We start from the raw sequence: 18753 nt of genomic DNA, 5'->3' as shown, positions 1-18753 counted from the left end.
GCGGGGGCTGCCTGGTGGAGGGCTGGGCTGAACGCCAGAGGCAGAAAAACACAGGCCGGGGCCTGAGGCAAGATCTACAAGCTCGTTCATCGATAAAGAGTGAAAGATGCATTTGAAATGTCTCCATAAGTTAAAAAATGCCTAAGGGGTAGAGAAGTATATTCTCAGCGCTGCAGTGAGGAACACACCTCCGAGAACATGGTCCGGTCCGACTCCCCAGATTTCCCGCGAAAATGCGGCCGCGTGGGGGACCAGACCATCCGAGCCGCGGGGGGGCAGCGCGGCCGGCGCCGCCTTTCCGCCGGGCAGGCTGCTCGGTCCCCTCCCCGGCGGCGCGCAGTGGCGCCTCCCGGAGGCGGAGCCACGCGAGAGCGCCTCTGTGATTGGTGAGGCGCCGCCGGGGGCGGTGTCAACCGTGCCGCTGGCGGGAACCTTCGGTCCCGCCCGTGCAGCCCCGGAGAGATCCGCCGGGTGGACGGCAGCTTGCGGGCGTTGGTAGGCGGCCGCTTTTCCGCGGTAACTGCGCGGCGGGGCGGGTAGGCCGGGCGGAGGGCGCGGCGCGATCCTGTTGTTGTCGCGCAGGTAACTCGAGCACCATGTCGTCCCCCGCATCGACCCCGAGCCGCCGCGGCAGCCGGCGCGGACGGACAACCGCCGCCCAGACGCGTGAGTACGCCACCCCTCGCCCGAGCCGGTCTCGCCCCGCAGCCCCGGCTCCGCCCTTCCGCCTTCGGCCGCCGGCTGCTAGCGCGGGCCCCGCGCGGGCGGCGCTGGCCGCTCCTCTCCGCCTCGGCCGGTGCTGCTTAATCCGCGGGTAAAACGTGCCCTGCCCGTTTGCCCCGGTCGGGTTGGGTCGGGCTGGGCTTGTTCGGTACAAATCAGACTGTCTCAGGATCGGGAGACGGACAAACCCAGGAAGGCCAAACCGGGTTGATAGCGGGCTTTTCTGTTCGGTGTGACACAGCTCGAGGCGAGGACGCCAGGTCACCTCCGTCTCAGAGACGTAAAGGCGAGGACTCCACCTCCACCGGAGAGCTGCAGCCCCTGCCGACCTCGCCGGGAGCGGACCCGCAGAGCCCCGCCGCGCAGGACGCGTTATTCTCCAGCCCTCCCCAGATGCGCCCCTCAGGTGCGTTTCCGAACACCTGGGCTGTGGGGGGGGTGCGCAGCTGGGGCTTCGGCGGGCCGGTGTCGCTGGTTTGGTGACGGTGGTTTGCAGACGCCCAAAGCATTCCCTCTGTGCCCGGGCGAGTGTGTTCTTCACGAAGCTGGGGAAGGGGCACGGAGCGCAGTACGCAGTGAGGACCTGGTGAGCAGGAGCGGCCGCTTTTCTTGTGCATTTTTTCCACGGAACGTTTAATAGCCCTCGGAATCTTCAGCCACCGCAGGTTGCAGTGGATACTGCTTGCTACCGCAATTAGACGACAGATCCACAGCGTGCCGTAGTTTCGGGTTTGATATGCCACCAGGGTTTCATGGTAAACTTTCGAATTTTGTTTTTACAGGCATCCCTCTTGACTTTGACGTTAGTTCACCACTGACCTATGGCACTCCCAGCTCTAGGGTCGAGGGAACCCCGAGGAGTGGTGTCAGGGGCACACCCGTGAGGCAGAGGCCCGACCTGGGCTCTGCGCGGAAGAGTCTGCAGGTGGATCTGCAGTCTGATGGGGTGAGTGTACAGCACGTGCAGTCTCCTGATAGCACTGTTTGGGAACAGCAAGTGGGTAAATCCCACGGACATGATTCTGCTGTGTTTTTCTGTGTAGGCAGCAGCAGAAGACATAGTGGCCAGTGAGCAGTCTCTAGGCCAAAAACTTGTGATCTGGGGAACGGATGTAAATGTGGCAACATGCAAAGAAAATTTTCAGGTGAGGTGTATGTGTTAAAATTCATACTTTAGTGCAGCAGTCCCCAACCTTTTTGGCACCAGGGACTGTTTTCATGGAAGACAATTTTTCCATGGACGGGGGAGGGGGGATGATTCAAGTGCATTGCACTTATTGTGCACTTTATTTCTATGATTATTACATTGTAATACATAATGAAATAATTATACAGCTTACGGTAGGTTGGGGAACCTCTGCTTTAGGGCACTGAAAACTTTGAGAAATATTATTTATTGTCTCTCTCCAGGTAATGACATACTCATAACATTTTGTATTTCGAATAGTTACCTGTTCCCAAATGCGTTTAGCTTAATATATTCTCTCTCCCTGAAGAGATTTCTTCGGCGTTTCACTGACCCTCTGGCTAAGGAAGAAGAGAATGTGGGCATAGACCTCACTGAACCGGTGTACATGCAACGACTCGGGGAGGTAATCAGAGGTTCTTACCTATAAATTCAAGTTATATGTGGTTTTTTTCTTTCCCCATCCCCCAAGTTATGTATTTTAAAATAATAAAATTAATGAAACATAACTTGTTCATTTTATCTTACAGATTAATGTTATTGGAGAGCCATTTTTAAATGTAAACTGTGAACACATAAAATCATTTGACAAAAATTTGTACAGACAGCTCATCTCCTACCCACAGGTAAGAATTTGTCTCTGACCTTGATGAATGTCAGTAACTATCTAGAAGGAATGCTTCTGGATAGCAAAATTTCCTTGGAAACAGAATATGCACAAACACTATTTTAATAAAACCATGTTTTATCTCCTTTAAGATGAATATTTTTTCACACTTCAATGTTTCAGCAATTGGGGTGTATATTATTGTCAATGGCATGTTGTAGTTTAATTGGCAGTGTTTCTCATAAAATAATGGTGAATCTTACAAGTGATAGCTTCTTGGGATTCATGAAGTAAGTTATCTTAAGTGGAAATATTTTAAGTGCATTACACACTTCTTGCCATCTTTAGCAGAATATATTAGCTATGCTATAATCGTTTTCTTCTAGATCTGAAGTCAGCTTTTATTAATTAAATATTAGCTATATTGACTCTGGATATAGGCTCTGGAGGCAAACTTGGTTTTTGAATCTTGGCTTTGCTGATTACTAGCTGCAGAACCTTGGTTAAGTTCCTTAGCTGTCTCCTCATTTGTAAAATGAGAACCATATGTTAATAAATTTGAGTAAAATAAGTATGATTGAATTTATTTTGGTATCATTTCATTATGGAGGAAAAATAAGAATGAAAGTGGTAGTTTAAAATCCTTTCCCTTACTAATTGAAAGCACAAAATATGCCAGTACCATATAGCAGGAAGGCACCTTCATGTATATTATCATATTTAACACAAATTAGAATGTGTAGTGGTGCCTAAGTTTGAAAACAGTATGTGTGTGATTCTGTGGGGTAATGCTATGGGAGTATGCCATGTTATTTTGTTTTTATACTTTGCTGATATGAAATGTTTTATTGTATTTATCTTGAAGATGGGAATACAAGCATAGCTTGGCATCTTTATATTCATTTTTATAGGAAGTTATCCCAACTTTTGATATGGCTGTCAATGAGATTTTCTTTGAGCGTTACCCTGACTCAATTTTAGAACATCAGATTCAAGTAAGACCATTTAATGCGTTGAAGACTAAGAACATGAGAAACCTGAATCCAGAAGGTAATGTATTAATAGTATTCCTCTCTTATAAAGACAGTGCCTTACATTAAAATAAATAAAACTTTGTTTCATAAACGAACGTTAAAAGAATTGGTGGTGGTAGTGGTAGTGGCGGCGATGGATTATAATTTAACAAAATGCAGATTGAGCAACTATATACTTAGGAACCCCCATACCTTTTTGATTTAACTCAAATGTCTGATATAAAAGATATTGTGATTTTATGATCCTCTACCTTAAGATGAACTTACCCAAATATAATGTCTACAACTATTTTATTAGGTAGACATTTTCCTAGAGTCACTGTAGAAAACAAATACAAAATATGATCCGTGCCCTTGAGCTTAAGAAAGAAATCTAGTTTGGGAAGTAAATAAAAGATAAGACAAAAGAACAGGGCGGGAGATGTCTCAGCCCGGAGCGGGCAGAGTGCCGGGCCTGTGTGGGAAAAGGGCCTGTGTGGGAAAAGGTCGCAGTGACGGAGGTCTGGATCACAGCATTTGGAAAGCAAGCGTGGGGGCGTTTGCTGTAGACAATAGCAAGTGGGGATAATAGGCAGAAGCAAGGAGGCAGACAATGCTGCTGTGTGGACGCTAAATGACATGGGTGGCTGAAGAGGACGTTTGGGAGGATGTCTGCTGGGAAGCCTGGGTCCTGAAGAGGTTTGAACACCAACTTAGAGGATCTACATTTTTATTCCAAAGTCAATAAGGGGCCATTGACACTTTTTGGAGAGAAAGATTTTGCAGCACTTGAAGTCCACAATGCTTCTAGGGTACCCGGTATATTGAAGTAGGTTAGTAGACTTGGACGGTAGCTTGGATGTGAGGCATCAGGGTCCTAACCTGGACAGTAGCTATGAGAGTGGAAATGTAGGACAAACGTATTTGCCATGTATGAAGATTGAGGTATAAAAGCTATTAAAAATTGGCGGGACACAGTGGCTCAACCCTGTATTCCCAGTGCTTTGGGAGGGCGAGGCAGGAGGATCACTTGAGCCCAGGAGATGGAGGCTGCAGTGAGCCATGGTCGTGCCACTGTACTCCAGCCTGGGCAACAGAGTGAGACCCTATCTCTAAAAAAAAAATTAATAAATGCCTCTGTAGATAAATGTGTTAAAGGCACAAAAAAATGTAGGATGTAGCCAGTAAACATGAGCAAGTGTTTGACTTCGCTATTTACTGAGGAAGTGTAGTACTTTCCTCTTGTGAAACTGGCTCCAGACCTCATTTCTGTGACTGGGAGGTTCTGGGGCGGATGCTGGAGGAGGTAGAGGGCTATTTGGTTGGAGTAGTCAACTGATTTCAAAAGTTATGAAGTTGCATTTTAAAGTAAAAGAAGGATCAGTAGGGAGGAAGGCAGGGAAGATTTGTAAGTAGGTGGAAGGAAGATAGGATCAAATTCTAAAGGCCTCGTGCATCAGCTGTCAGTGCTGACAGGCTGGGGTGAGCTTCAAGGCCAGCAGTGGCCAAACACAGGCTGTGTTTTATTGATTACCCAGAACAGGGTAACCGGTTTGAAACCCGTAGTGGAAACTAGTTGGGGGCAGTATGATCTTCAAAGGAGAAAAGTTATGTCAGGAAAGGTCCAAATTACAGAGGAAGCACGAGCGAGAGTGGAAACTGAGACTGCATAAGGGCTGCCTTGTGTGGCCAGTGAGAATGCCCAGGGTGTGGAGCGTTTTTCCTCTGCCAGGGGCTGTCTCATTAGGTTTGAAGTATAGTGACTCGCTCAGTCCTCAGCAACCAGGTAGGTACTTTTATTTCCCCATTCTGCAGAGGAGGCAAAATGAAGCACAGAGAGGCTAAGGGCATCCCCAAGGTCACGCACACTAAGTCCAAGCCATCTGGCTTTTCCTGTGAGACAGCAGGTTACAGGTAGCCTGGCAATCAAGGTGGGAGCTGGGGACAGGATATGCAAAAGCACTGAGCTTCTCCTCTGTTGCCTGGAAGTGGAGCCGACCAAGGCAGGTGGGAGCAGATGGCGGGCTGTCTACTGGACAGAAGCCCTGAGGAAGAAAGGGCCAGAGGTCCATGGCTTGAGAGGAAGGCAGGCCGGATGCCAGAATGGCATCCTAGGCCAGATGCTGGGGTACCCAACTCATTGTTTGTTGAGCCTAAGAATACTGAGTCATGGAAATGCCCCCTGTATTTCTGGAGACAAGATTTGACTTCAGAAGTCACATAACGCTTTGCCTTAAAGAAAAAAGAAATGTGTTCAAAAGCTGCCTCGTCTCAGGAGGGTGTCTCCTTGGTCAGTAATAGCTGCACTTCAAAGAGACAGCTGTAAACTGGGCCTATGGTTCTCACCTGTTTTGAAAGACAAGGCAGGCCTCTTCCTAGAGCCATGGGTTGCCGGAGCTGGCAAGGACCCCCGGAGATGAGAGCTGATCAGAGAGAGATGCTAATGCCCAAGCCGGGCCCAGAAGGAGCCATGCGGTTAAAGTAATTAACACAAAGCACAGCTCATGTTGACTTCTGAAATCATCTGTCTCCAAGAACACAGTCACAGAGCCAAGATGTCTCTGGTTTTTGCTAAAGTAATAGCCTTATCAGAAAACTTAGAAGTTTGCCCCGAGAAGATTTTACAACTCATTGTTCCCCTAGTTAGAGTTAGTTAAAGGATCTGTAGTAGCCTTTTAGAAGACTTTGACCCTAAAGCAAACTGCCTGTTCGTATGTAAATCCCATTGCCAAGGGCAACGGGAGCTTGTACCTACCCTATATAATACCTGTGTGGATGTTCAGTTTTGGATATATTTCTGGCGGGAGGAAATATCCCCATCCGGATACCCTGCTTTTATCTATTTTCATAAACCTTTACTTTATAAACCATATCTTTGGCTCTGTGTATTGTTATTATTATTCTGTTTCCTACTATTTTTTCATCCTTTGCGATGACCCCTGCCTGAGAGACCCGATCGGAAGGAAAAACCTCTTTGCTGGGAGCGCAGCCAACTCCCTGCAAACTGGCGTGGTCAACTTAGAGACCTGATCCAAAGAAAGAGACAAAACCCCTTTGCGGGGAGCGTAGCTAACTCCCCGCAATTGTCAGTGCCTGGGCCTCAGTGCCTGCCAGTGACCCCAGCTGTCCCCCAGCACCGCTGCGCCGTGGGTCAGGGGGGCTGGCTTGGCAGCAGGCCCAGACCTGGCTGGGCTGTGGGCATGGCTGCCGGGCGAGCTAACCCCACTCTCTCCTCATAGACATTGACCAGCTCATCACCATCAGTGGCATGGTGATCAGGACATCCCAGCTGATCCCCGAGATGCAGGAGGCCTTCTTCCAGTGCCAAGTGTGTGCCCACACCACCCGAGTGGAGATTGACCGCGGCCGTATCGCCGAGCCCAGCGCGTGCGGGCACTGCCACACCACCCACAGCATGGCACTCATCCACAACCGCTCCCTCTTCTCCGACAAGCAGATGGTGCGCCTGGGCTTGGGCAGGCTCCCAGGACACCACGTTCACCTTTGTCCTGCGTGTGTCTGGGTCCTCAGACAGCCAGTGTAACTCATCACTCTGGGGCTCTGAGGCCCTAGCTGTGCTTCCTGAATGGCAGTCGGCTGCCTCCGCCCTTCTCTGAGGGTGCAGGTTTTGTTAGTGGGCTGTGGGCTGGACTGCACAGAGCACACTAAGGCCCCGGCTCTGGGCCATGTCCCTGTCCATTACCAGTGAGCACCGCGTCATCAGGGCCTGAAACTCTTCCTAAAAAAAAACACCTTTCCTGCTGTAAACATCCTAAAAGTTTTGGGTCATTTGTATATTAACAGATCAAATTAGCCTATTCTTTGATTTATTCAATCAAATTTAACACGTTTTTATGGGAAATATTTGAGATTGTATAATGTTTAAGGTAAGTTAGATATGAGTATATAAAACATTTGAGATCAGAATTACTTGGGCATTTTGCAACTATTCGTTTCTCCACTGGATGGAGAAAATTTTCTGAAGTTTTTATCACAAATTTTATTGTCTAGTAAGTTTGACCTATTATATGTCTTTAATCATGAAAATTTTAAGATGAAGTTATTAAAATGACGTGATAAGTGAGGGAGAGGCAGAAAATCATTCATTTACTATGATTGTAGCTATGTAAAAGTTTATGTAGGAGGACAGAATTTAAGTTTTTCAGATAGTCTTACTTTGTTCTAAGGCTGGAGTGCAGTAGCACGATCATAGCTCACTGTAGCCTCAAACTCCTGGGCTCAAGCGATCTTCCTGCCTCAGTTTTCCCAAGTAGCTAGAACTACAAGTACATACCATTGTGCCTGGCTAATTTTTTATTTATTTTTTTTTTTTAGAGATAGGATCTTGCTATGTTGTCCAGGCTGGTCTCCAACTCCTGGCTTCAAGCAGTGATGCTCCTGCCTTTGCCTCCCAAAGTTTTAGGATTACAGACATGAGCCATCACACCTGGCCCAAGATTTAAGTTTCTTTACGTTGCAAAGTTCCAACAATTTCTTTAATGTTAGGTGGAGCATTAAGCAGGCTAAAGGCTGGAGATAGAAAAGCAGAGGCCCTACTCCCCGGGAGCTTGTGGTCTAGTATTCTCCGAATCCTCAGACTCCCCAACTGGCTTAGAATAAAAGCCCTAGCATCCTTAGACCTCACTGAGAGGCCGCCTGGTTTGAAAGGCCTTGCCTGACCTTGCTCTATGGAAAGCATCTCTACCCCCTCCCCCGCAGGTCCCCAAACTCCCCACCCTGCTTTGTTTCTGGCTGCCGCATTTGTCAGTGTCACATCTTACTGCTCATTTGTCTGTACTCTGTGCCCCCACTCCATGAGGTGGAGGAACTTTGTTCACTGTGGACTCCCCAACACCTAGAACAGGGTCGGCATGTGGCAGGTGGTCAGCAGACACCTGTTAGGTGAGTGGACATAGACAGGGACATAGACTGTGAGGTGCACAGAAGTACCTAACGGCAAACCTTAAAGGTATGCACTAGTTCACCCAGGAAATCTAGAAGTAACTTCTAAAGGAATAATTAGACATGTGGACAAACATTTATGTGGAGAGATGCACTACAGTCTTAACACGGCAGAAACCAGGATCACATAAATTGCCTCCTATCCCCAAGATGGAAATGTTAAATAAACAGCATCCTTACAAAACCTGTGTCCACATCTATTAAAAGATTTTTCAGGCTGAGGCAGGAGGATCACTTGAGGCCAGGAGTTTGAGACCAGCCTGAGCAAGAGTGAGACTCCATCTCTACAAAAAGTAGAAAAATTAGCCGGGCATGGTGGTACATGCCTGTAGTCTGAGCTACTCGGGAGGCTGAGGCAGGAGGATCACTCAAGCCCAGAAGTTTGAGGTTGCAGTGAGCTATGATGACGCCACTGTACTCTAGCCTGGGTGACAGAGCAAGACCCTGCCTCAAGAAAAAAAAAAAATAGATACTTCTAAAAAGCATTGAAGCTGCTAGGAATCAGATAGCTATCTCCAAGCAGCACAGACATGCAGATGGGGTCTCCACGTCCCATGCTTTCTCTGTTCTTTCAGATCAAACTGCAAGAGTCTCCTGAGGACATGCCTGCAGGGCAGACGCCTCACACTGTTGTTCTTTTTGCTCATAATGATCTTGTTGACAAGGTTCAACCTGGGGACAGAGTGAACGTTACAGGTAAGAATATAGGTTTGCTTTTGATGCCACTCTTCAGTGAGTTCTTAGACTCATTCATGAATTTGTTGGAACAAGGCTAGTTCTGCCTCCGGTTGTCAGTGCAGGTCTTTGTGACCATGGGTTATAATGTCCCTGCTTTACCACCACCTTTTTACTTAGCCCGATGGCCCTGCAGTACAAAATCTTTCAGTTCTTCCCGAACTTGGATTTTGGAACTCAAGGTCCTCGTGGTCACTTGCCTCTTGCTACCTTGGCATCGCAGAGCTACGTGTGTATCCCAGATCAATAGGCTGGTGTCACGAGAGAGCAGCTGCAGACAAGGCCATATTGGTAAGATTTGAGTTCTGCCAGCAGCTCAGGGCAGTATCACTAACTCTGGAGTTTTAAATAATTTTCTACTTATTTCCCAAAGGTTCAGCTGAGGGTTAGCATTTGTTCACTATAGAGGAGAATGGATTAGAGTGCCTGTTTCCATGCTCAGAAGCTGAGGTTCGGGGACGGGGAGGTAGCTGTAGTGCAGGTGCTATGCTGAGTCATGGTGCCAGGATCCAGAGCCTCTCCTCCTCCTGCCCAGATGCCCCTTCCACGCCCGACATGAGTATGGCAGTCTCCTCACAATGTTCTGGTCTACAAGGGATTTTGACTTGCTGGGGGTGGCGATGGCAGCATTGCTCTTCATGGACATGTGGGGTGGGGAGTGATCCAAGGAAGGCCTGGGCTCGCAGCCCCATGGGCAGTTCTCATCCTGTTTCTTCCCCAGGGTGAAGTCCATCACTTGTCATCAGCAATCTTAAGTTGTAAAAGTACATGTAGTAATTGAAAATTTGAAAGAAAGTAGTCTTAGGTTAATGAGATGCTCAGTCCCAGTTCTGCCAACCTGAAACCTTTGATAAAGTATTTAATTCGATATTTTAGTCTCAACTGCAAAGCAGAGTTAATGTGATAATTCATGTTAAAGCATTTGGGGAAGGGGGCTGTGGAACATGATACACACAGCTGTGCAGTAAGTTTGGTCAGTGCTGCCGTGTGAGACAAATCATGCCAGGCCACTTTCTGCGTAATCATCCATTCCTAGTATGTCTTGGAAAGAATAATCTAGCCTATATTCTAAGAATGTTATGTATAAACTGGTTTTTACATTTGGGGTTTTTGTGGGTTTTTTTGTTTTTATGAGACAGAGTCTTGCTCTGTTGCCCAGGCTAGAGTGCAGTGGCATCAGCCTAGCTCACAGCAGCCTCAAACTCCTGGGCTCAAGTGATCCTCCTGCCTCAGCCTCCCGAGCAACTGGGACTACAGGTGCACGCCACCACACCAGGCTATTTTATTTTTTAATTTTCCGTAGAGATGGTGTCCCACTATGTTGCCCAGGTTGGTCTTGAACTCCTGGGCTCAAGCAGTCCTCCTGCTGCAGCCTCCCAAAGTGCTGGGATTAAGGATGTGAGCTGCCGCACCCAGCCAGTTTTTATGTTTTAAGCAAGAATTACATTTGACCTGTTAAATAAACAAAAGGACAGTGGCTTATGCCATTGTATTGTGACAGGTATAAGGAAAAGGTTGGGCTTTTTCATCCAAAAGCAGCAGGAAATGGAATCGACTGTTACAGGCTTATAGTTTGAAATCCAAAAAAGATAGATGTCAGACCTCATTGTGGGAAACCTTCCTTCTAGGAGAATAGGTGAGTTGGTGTGCTTGAAGTGTTAGTCATTCATCTACTACTTTTCATGTCCTTGAATTACTTTCTTTAGAAAACGGCAGGGTGCAGCCATTTGCCGAGAAACACCTCTATTATTAACAGAAAATAGTCATTTTTTTCCTTCACCTTTGATGCAATGGACTATTACTGTCTGTGAAATAACTTATGAGTGGTTTTCTTCTAAGACTTTTGGGATTTGCTTTCTTTCCAAGTTTTGGTATGGAATTTTAGCATTTTGTTCCCGTCAAATAAGTGCTAAGCAGATTCTGTACACTCAGCTTTAGGGAAATGAAACTACTTACTGAACACAGCCACGAACAGGGCTTGAAACAATTGTGTGTGGTGGGGTCATGCTCACATAGCTGCTGGAGGTCATTACGACAAGCGGTCACAGGCAGATCTTTTCGGGTCTCTGCCACTGGCAGCAACCTGGGTGCTTCCAGCTTGCCCCTCTCCTGCCGCCACCTCCCTGCTCGTCAGGTGGGCAGCTGGAGCACCGTGGTCTCCTTAGGGCTGCCTGCTGTCTCGGGGTTACCGAGCCCCCCAGCAGGGTTCAGGAAGGTAAAGCGCTCTCGTGCTCATGCCCTCAGGCATCTACCGAGCGGTGCCTATTCGAGTCCATCCCAGAGTGAGTAACGTGAAGTCTGTCTACAAAACCCACATTGACGTCATTCATTATCGGAGAACGGATGCAAAACGTCTGCATGGCCTTGACGAAGAAGCAGAACAGAAACTTTTTTCAGAGAAACGTGTGGAATTGCTTAAGGAACTGGCCAGTAAGCCAGACATTTATGAGAGACTTGCTTCAGCCTTGGCTCCAAGCATTTATGAACATGAAGATATAAAGAAGGTAATGATGGATCTTCAACTGGGACTTGGGAGTTAGTTCTTTGGGATCAAATAGTATAAACTTCCACACCCTCCCCCCATAAAGGATATGATCTGTTGCCTATTGGATCAAGCAAACTGTTGGCACCCTGCCTTGGTCATTGGTTGAGGAAAATCACAGCATTGTTTTCTGCATCCTCATCTCTGCACTGAACTTACGTTTCTAAACGTGGGAAGAGGCCAGGCAGGTTCAGAATAGGGATTTACTTGGCCAGTGATGACTCAGAGCATATCAAAGCACTTTCGCATGCCTTTTTTACCTTCCTGCATTTCCTAATTGTAGTTCTTTATAGAATAGATCTGCACCTCTAAAGTTTAAATCTCAGTTCATCTGCAGTAAGTGAGTGTTTAGATGTGCTTTGTGTGTTTGTTCAGGGAATCTTGCTTCAGCTCTTTGGCGGAACAAGGAAGGATTTTAGTCACACGGGAAGGGGCAAGTTCCGTGCTGAGATCAACATTCTGCTGTGTGGCGACCCGGGCACCAGCAAATCCCAGCTGCTGCAGTATGTGTACAACCTGGTGCCCAGGGGCCAGTACACCTCTGGGAAGGGCTCCAGCGCAGTCGGCCTCACTGCCTATGTGATGAAGGACCCCGAGACAAGGCAGCTGGTCCTGCAGACAGGGGCCCTTGTCCTGAGTGACAACGGCATCTGCTGCATCGACGAGTTCGACAAGATGAACGAAAGCACGCGGTCTGTGCTGCACGAGGTCATGGAGCAGCAGACTCTCTCCATCGCAAAGGTGAGTCGCGCTCCACTGCGTGGACACAGACAGGATTACAGTGTGTGGGTCCCTGAAATGCAGTGACTGTGGAGCCATGCTGTTACCCTGGCTCCAACTTGGGGAAACTGGTATTTCTCATGTCAGATTTCAGCTCAGTGTCTAAGTATTTTCTATAAGGTATCCTCTTTTGTCTTTTCTGCTATACTAACCCACTAACATGGTGTTCATAGAAGTTGAATTTGTCCTAAAGCTCATTCGAGGGGTTTGCTTTCTAAAAAAGATGTGGGAGCAGCATGCACTCATCTGTCTTCGGCGTGACTCCGAGGACAGGGCTGTCCGTGTGGAACTGCGGCAGTGAAGACGTGGCTGTTAGGCACCAGCCATGTGGCGCCACGTAGCAAAGGGAGGGGGCCCAGTGGGAGGTCAGGCGCAGAGGCTCGTGTCCTGCCAGTGTTGGGGAGGGGCTCCTGACTGCGCTGTTCTCTCTGATAGGCTGGGATCATCTGTCAGCTCAATGCACGCACCTCTGTCCTCGCCGCAGCCAATCCCATTGAGTCTCAGTGGAATCCTAAAAAAACTACCATTGAAAACATCCAGCTACCTCACACATTATTGTCAAGGTATTAAAGTATTTTTATAAAACATGTTTTTCTCTTGCTCATTTGTAGACTTTTCAGGGTGAGACTGAGAAGGAAATACTAAGATTAAGCACTGCCCATGTAAACTCTTCATTCTAATGCAAAGTGTTTTGAATTTGGTTAGTCAAGAGTTTCATAACAAGGATTACGTGTTCTCTGCCCAACTCTGGGTAGCATCTTAACAGTGGTTTATTTTTTGAAGCAATTGGGACATTCCACCCCAACATCTTGTTCAGATGGCCGTCACTCACTGCTTATATTTCAGTCTTAAAGCCACTGTTGAGAATCGACACAGAGCAGAACCGCACAAGGTTCTGAAAAATTAAATTTGTTAAAGCACAGTCCCATAATCCTCACTTTTTTCAGCCCCACTACTTCAAATGTGGGATATGTTTCATAAATGGAATTTAGATTTTAATTATTTGACTTTTTTTACAAAATAGTTTTTTCCCCAAAGCAGCAGTTCAATGTGTTTCATTCAAATCTTCCAGTCTTCAAAATTGTAGTGACATTTCCCCGAGGGAAGTCCCACTCTGACTGAGCTGTTTGGTCTCCAGCCGTTTCCTGGGTGGCCCAAGGGCTGAGGACGGTGCGGGGTGAGTGGGCCACCCCGAAGGGCCTTGCGGCGGCACGGCAGGAAGACACCTGCTCTCCCGAGGGGGCTTCACGAGGCGCACGCTCACTGCACACGTCTGCGCCCTCGGGCGGTGTCGGTGAGTGTGTCGGTGCCCCAGCTAGGAAAACTGTATGTCTGTCTGTTTTCTCAGGTTTGATTTGATCTTCCTCATGCTGGACCCCCAGGACGAAGCCTACGACAGGCGCCTGGCGCACCACCTGGTGGCGCTGTACTACCGGGGCGAGGAGCAGGCGGAGGAGGAGCTGCTGGACATGGCCGTGCTGAAGGACTACGTCGCCTACGCGCACGCCGCCGTCGCGCCGCGGCTGAGCGAGGAGGCCAGCCAGGCCCTCATCGAGGTAAGCCGGCCCGGAAGGGCTGCTGAGCCTGTAGGCAGAGCGTCATGCGTTCGCTCGGGATCCCTTGTGCGCCTGCTCGGGTGGGCCCTGGCCCGGGCGTAGACCAGGGTCGGTGCCGAGGGCCTTGGCAGACTGGCCCCCGTTCGCCCTCTGCGCCGATGGCAGCGGGTTCCCGGCCCCACGTGCCACGTCCCCTTCCTCTGCCACGCCGTGCGCTCGTCTGCTCTTCAGAGCTACGTCAGATACCACCTTCTCCAAGAAGTCTTCCAGATATCTCCCCAGTCAGAATATTTCCGGTCATCATCGTACACTGGACGTTGAAATCCTCTCCCAGGATTTCTGTGTTGCATGTGTGGTCTCTGCCGTTTGGGGACCTCCAGGGCCTGGGACCAGACCGGACCTTGGCATTCTCCGCAGTCCCTCCACGCGGCAGCCGGGCAGTTCAGTTCATTTAATGGAACCCTCGCTGCAGAGTTCAGCCCCGAAACTAAAGCTAGTATCGCCCACGGGTTTGCTTTTGTTTTTCTGCCGACTCTAGGCTTACGTAGACATGAGGAAGATCGGCAGCAGCCGAGGCATGGTTTCCGCGTACCCCCGGCAGCTGGAATCGTTGATCCGCTTAGCGGAAGCCCACGCTAAAGTGCGGTTCTCCAGCAAAGTTGAAGCGGTCGATGTGGAGGAGGCCAAACGCCTCCACCGGGAAGCTCTGAAGCAGTCGGCCACGGATCCCCGCACCGGCATCGTGGACATCTCGATTCTTACCACGGGTATGCGGTGTTCATTGAACAAAAAAGCTTTTGAATGTTATTTAAATATGTAAGTAGTTGATAAGCCAGATTTACACCAACAGTCAAATAATTTGAAGCAGAAGTTCTTAACCTTTTTTGGATCAGGACCCCTTTGAGAATCTGATGAAAGTCTTCTGATAAAAATACACGGTAAATATAGTTTTGAATATAATTTTATTTTTTTAATATTTTTTTTGGTTTAAATTTATGTTTCCCACTCGCCAAGCTGATCTATAATATATAGTTTTAAGGAGATTCTATTTCCTTCTCTGCCATCTAGGCAGTGGTGTTAGCCCATTTTATAGTTCATTCCTTAATAAATAGTGACTGCTTGCTGTACAGAGCATGTGTGCTGTCTTCAGAGGAAAGCAACAGCTACTGGCTCACAGAACATTGGAAACAGCAGACAATTGAAAACTCACTGTGTTTCGAATGTGCTCTGTCTGGCGCTCAGCCACGTCCCCTTACCTTTCTTAGCAATGCTACTAAAGAAATATTTGTGGGAATTTGAAATATTTCACCTCCTAATAGCAGAAATACTTTCCTTGGTTTTCTTTAAAATCAGGGATGAGTGCCACTTCTCGTAAACGGAAAGAAGAATTAGCTGAAGCATTGAAAAAACTTATTTTATCTAAAGGCAAAACACCCGCTCTAAAATACCAGCAACTTTTTGAAGATATTCGGGGACAATCTGACATAGTAAGTGTTCATATGTATTTTTTATTTAACAGAGTTTTTCTCTTTTCCCTTAATCCTGCTTGGGGGCGGGGGTTCTCATTTTTTTCTTTATTTATTTATTGTTTAATCAATATAGATAAGAATAAAGAATAAAAGATTATTCCTAAGCCCATCATTGAGAAATAGTTACAATTAAGATTTTGTTGTACCCATTTCAGAGTTGTTTCGTGTATGAATCTGTTTTAAGGAAGAAATATGTAGGTGTCCCTTTGTGCATAAGTAACATGGGTTCAGTGAAAAGAACTGTGGGGGCCAAACCAGCTCTTTGCCTGCTTTTGTAACTCCTTTTACTTAATGTCACCAAGGATAGTTACGACAGAGACCGAACAGATTAGATGCCAGGCCTATGGTACGTGCCATCTTTACAGGAAACGTTTGGCACCCTGATTTAGAGAATTAAGAAGTGCGTGCAACCACCAAAAAGAGACTCTGAGTGGTACATTAACATTAAAATTATCGTGTCTCTAGCAATTACGGGAAGACTTGACATGTAAAGTATTTATTTTTCCTCTTCTCCAAAGGCAATTACCAAAGATATGTTTGAAGAAGCCCTGCGTGCCTTGGCTGATGCCGACTTCTTGACGGTGACTGGGAAGACTGTCCGCTTGCTCTGAAGCGCTGTGAGCAGTGCTGCCCCGTGTCCTGCCCGGCACCCGTGCTCACACGTGGGCAGCCTGGAGGCCAGGCAGCAGCCAGCACTGCCGTCGGCGTAAATAGATTCTTAAAGTCATTGCTGAGCTATATAAAAAGTTTCTAACCTGGGTTCAACTTTTGTAGTAAAGTGTGTGTGTTTTCACTTTTTTAACATTTAAGTAAAAATACTATGCCAACTTACAAGCATACAATAGAGACTATTTGTTTCAAGTGCCATTTTTTAGCAACAGGGTTTTTATTCTGTATGTATGTATAGATAGCAGCATGCCAGTCTGCTTTGAAGAGGACAGTCTGGGTTGTGGGTTTTGTGCTAGACTTTCTAGTGGCAGTCATCGATGTCCTTGAGGATTTTGTGACAAGAGACCAGATACAGTAAGGGCATATCACCTCAGTAATTAAGGGCTAGCTAGAGCCTCTCCCTTTTACAGCACCCAAGTTTAATTCCTTTTAGAGGTTTTTCCTCATGGCTGCTATTAGATTAGGAATGGGTGATTGGAAGTGATTAAGTTCTAGGTTAACCTCTTCTACTTGATCCTAATATGTAAAACTTTTCCTAAATAAATGATAGAATACTATTTGGTTGTCTGGCATAATTTTTCATTAAGAAAAAAGCTTTACATTATAACAGAAATGGTAAGTATTTTACAGATCATAAAAGAAACTCACCATAATATAATGAATTACATTTTATTCAAATATTAATTAAATCCTAGTACTCATTCTTACAAAACCACCATAGCCTGAAATCCTATATGTAAATACTACTCCAAAAAAAAAAGAATTCCTAAAACCTTTAAATCATGAGTTAAGCTTTTTTTTTTTTTTGACAAGATCTCACTCTGTCACACAGGCAGTGAGTGCAGTGGTGTGATTATAGCTCACTGCAACCTCACACTCCTGGGCTCAAGTAATCCTCCTGCCTTGGCCTCCCGACTAGCTGGGACTACAGGCGCTCGCCACCATACCCAGCTAATTTTTTTCTATTCTTGTTAGAGACAGAGTCTTGTTCTTGCTCAGGCTGGTCTCAAACTCCTGAACTCAAGGGATCCTCCCACCTTGTTCACCCAGTGTGCTAGGAATACAGGTGTGAGTCACCATGCCCAGCTGAGTTAGGCTTTTTTTAATAACTTAGAATTAAGACTCGTTAATAAAGTATCCATAGAAAAGGACAGATCCAATCAAATGTTTAAATAGTACTAAAATGGCAGTGGTGGGATGATGTCTATTGAAAGGGGCAGCAGTTGGGTCAGGTGCCACCAAGGGTGCATGGCTGACTGCCCACCTGGTGGCTTTGCTGACATAGCTTCCTGTGTGAGCCCCTGTGCAGGAGATGCTTGTGTGTCACCCTCACGGCCACTCTGGACGATCACGTCTCCCTTCACAGATGAAGCAGCAAGAGGGCTCGTAGTTGCCTGAAGTCCCAAAGCAGGGGATGAAGCTGGAATTAACACAGCTGAGTTTTCTGACTTTAGAACTTAAGTTTACCTACACCATGTCATGCTTTAACTCAGGTTTTAACTCTGCTCATTGCTTTTAGACACACTGCTTAGGCTTCCAGAGCCATGCAGAGAAGGCTCCCTGTGTCTGCCACATGGTGGGTATACCAGTGAGCAGAGAAAGTGGAATCTGTTGACTGTTCTCACAACCACATGATTTTCAGACTGGAAATGTTTTATTCACAGCTCTGCAGTTGCTCAAAGATAACTGGTCTTCAGACTGTCTGAGCACAGTATCATGGAAGTTACGCAGTATTGTAGGCTTTTGTGGGCAAAGGCATCTAAAGGTGATAGGAAGGCATATCCTGCAGCCACAGTGAGAAGTAGCTCTCCAAACTTTTCCCCTAAGCTGCATACTCAATGTGGTCACCAAAAGAGTCCCAACTTTTTAAATTATAAACTTTCATTAAAGAAACCAAAGGCATTGCCTATAAATCAAGGTATCATAAAGTTCAAGAGCTGATTCCCTGCAGAGTTATATTAATAGAATTGATGCAGGAGATAGGCTCTTTCTCCTAATTAAATTCTTAGTCTAATAATGGCTAGAAGATTAGAAGTTATACTTGAAATTACATAACATGTATTCAGTGCCTGAAACTGATGGGATACTATGTAAATAGTATGCTATTTACAGTAAATGCAGTAAATACAGATGCTCCTTGACTTACAATAGGATTATATCCCAATAAACCCACTGTAAATTAAAAATATCCTAAGTCAAAGTTGCATTTAATTCACCTAACCTACCAAACGTCGTAGGTTAACCTTGCCTATCTTAAAAGTGCTTAGAACACTTATATTAACTGTAGAGTTGGGCAAAATCATCTAACACAAAGCCTATTTTATAATAAAGTGTTAAATATCTCATAGGCCACATACTGCTAGCCCGGGAAAAGATCAAAATTCAAAGAACATTGAAATTGCAGTTTTGCACCATCATAAAGTCGAAAAATCCTAAGTTGAAGCATCAGGA

The 18753-nt window shown here is 46.6% G+C and overlaps 1 protein-coding gene across 2 annotated transcripts; it reads left to right on the top strand.

The window, feature by feature from the left end:
- The first annotated feature begins 415 nt into the window (after positions 1 to 415).
- Positions 416 to 16859, top strand: MCM4 (minichromosome maintenance complex component 4). Of its 2 annotated transcripts, XM_045560691.1 has the most exons (17): positions 416 to 495; positions 583 to 666; positions 965 to 1129; positions 1506 to 1669; positions 1767 to 1868; positions 2220 to 2315; positions 2440 to 2535; positions 3428 to 3566; positions 6769 to 6989; positions 9067 to 9187; positions 11471 to 11730; positions 12144 to 12509; positions 12984 to 13111; positions 13897 to 14104; positions 14643 to 14871; positions 15458 to 15591; positions 16152 to 16859. In XM_045560691.1, exons 2-17 carry the CDS (start codon positions 597 to 599, stop codon positions 16242 to 16244), a joined length of 2592 nt encoding a protein of 863 aa, XP_045416647.1. In that variant the 5' UTR covers positions 416 to 495; positions 583 to 596; the 3' UTR covers positions 16245 to 16859. The 2 variants fall into 2 exon arrangements, with proteins under 2 accessions (XP_045416647.1, XP_045416646.1); XM_045560690.1 differs by lacking the exons at positions 416 to 495; positions 583 to 666 and adding an exon at positions 750 to 814.
- The last annotated feature ends 1894 nt before the right edge of the window (positions 16860 to 18753 follow it).

Source organism: Lemur catta, chromosome 9 (assembly GCF_020740605.2).
Source record: "Lemur catta isolate mLemCat1 chromosome 9, mLemCat1.pri, whole genome shotgun sequence".
Lineage (NCBI taxonomy): Eukaryota > Metazoa > Chordata > Mammalia > Primates > Lemuridae > Lemur > Lemur catta.
The sequence above is the reverse complement of the archived record's forward strand: the minus strand, read 5'-3'. Positions and strand labels throughout refer to the sequence as shown.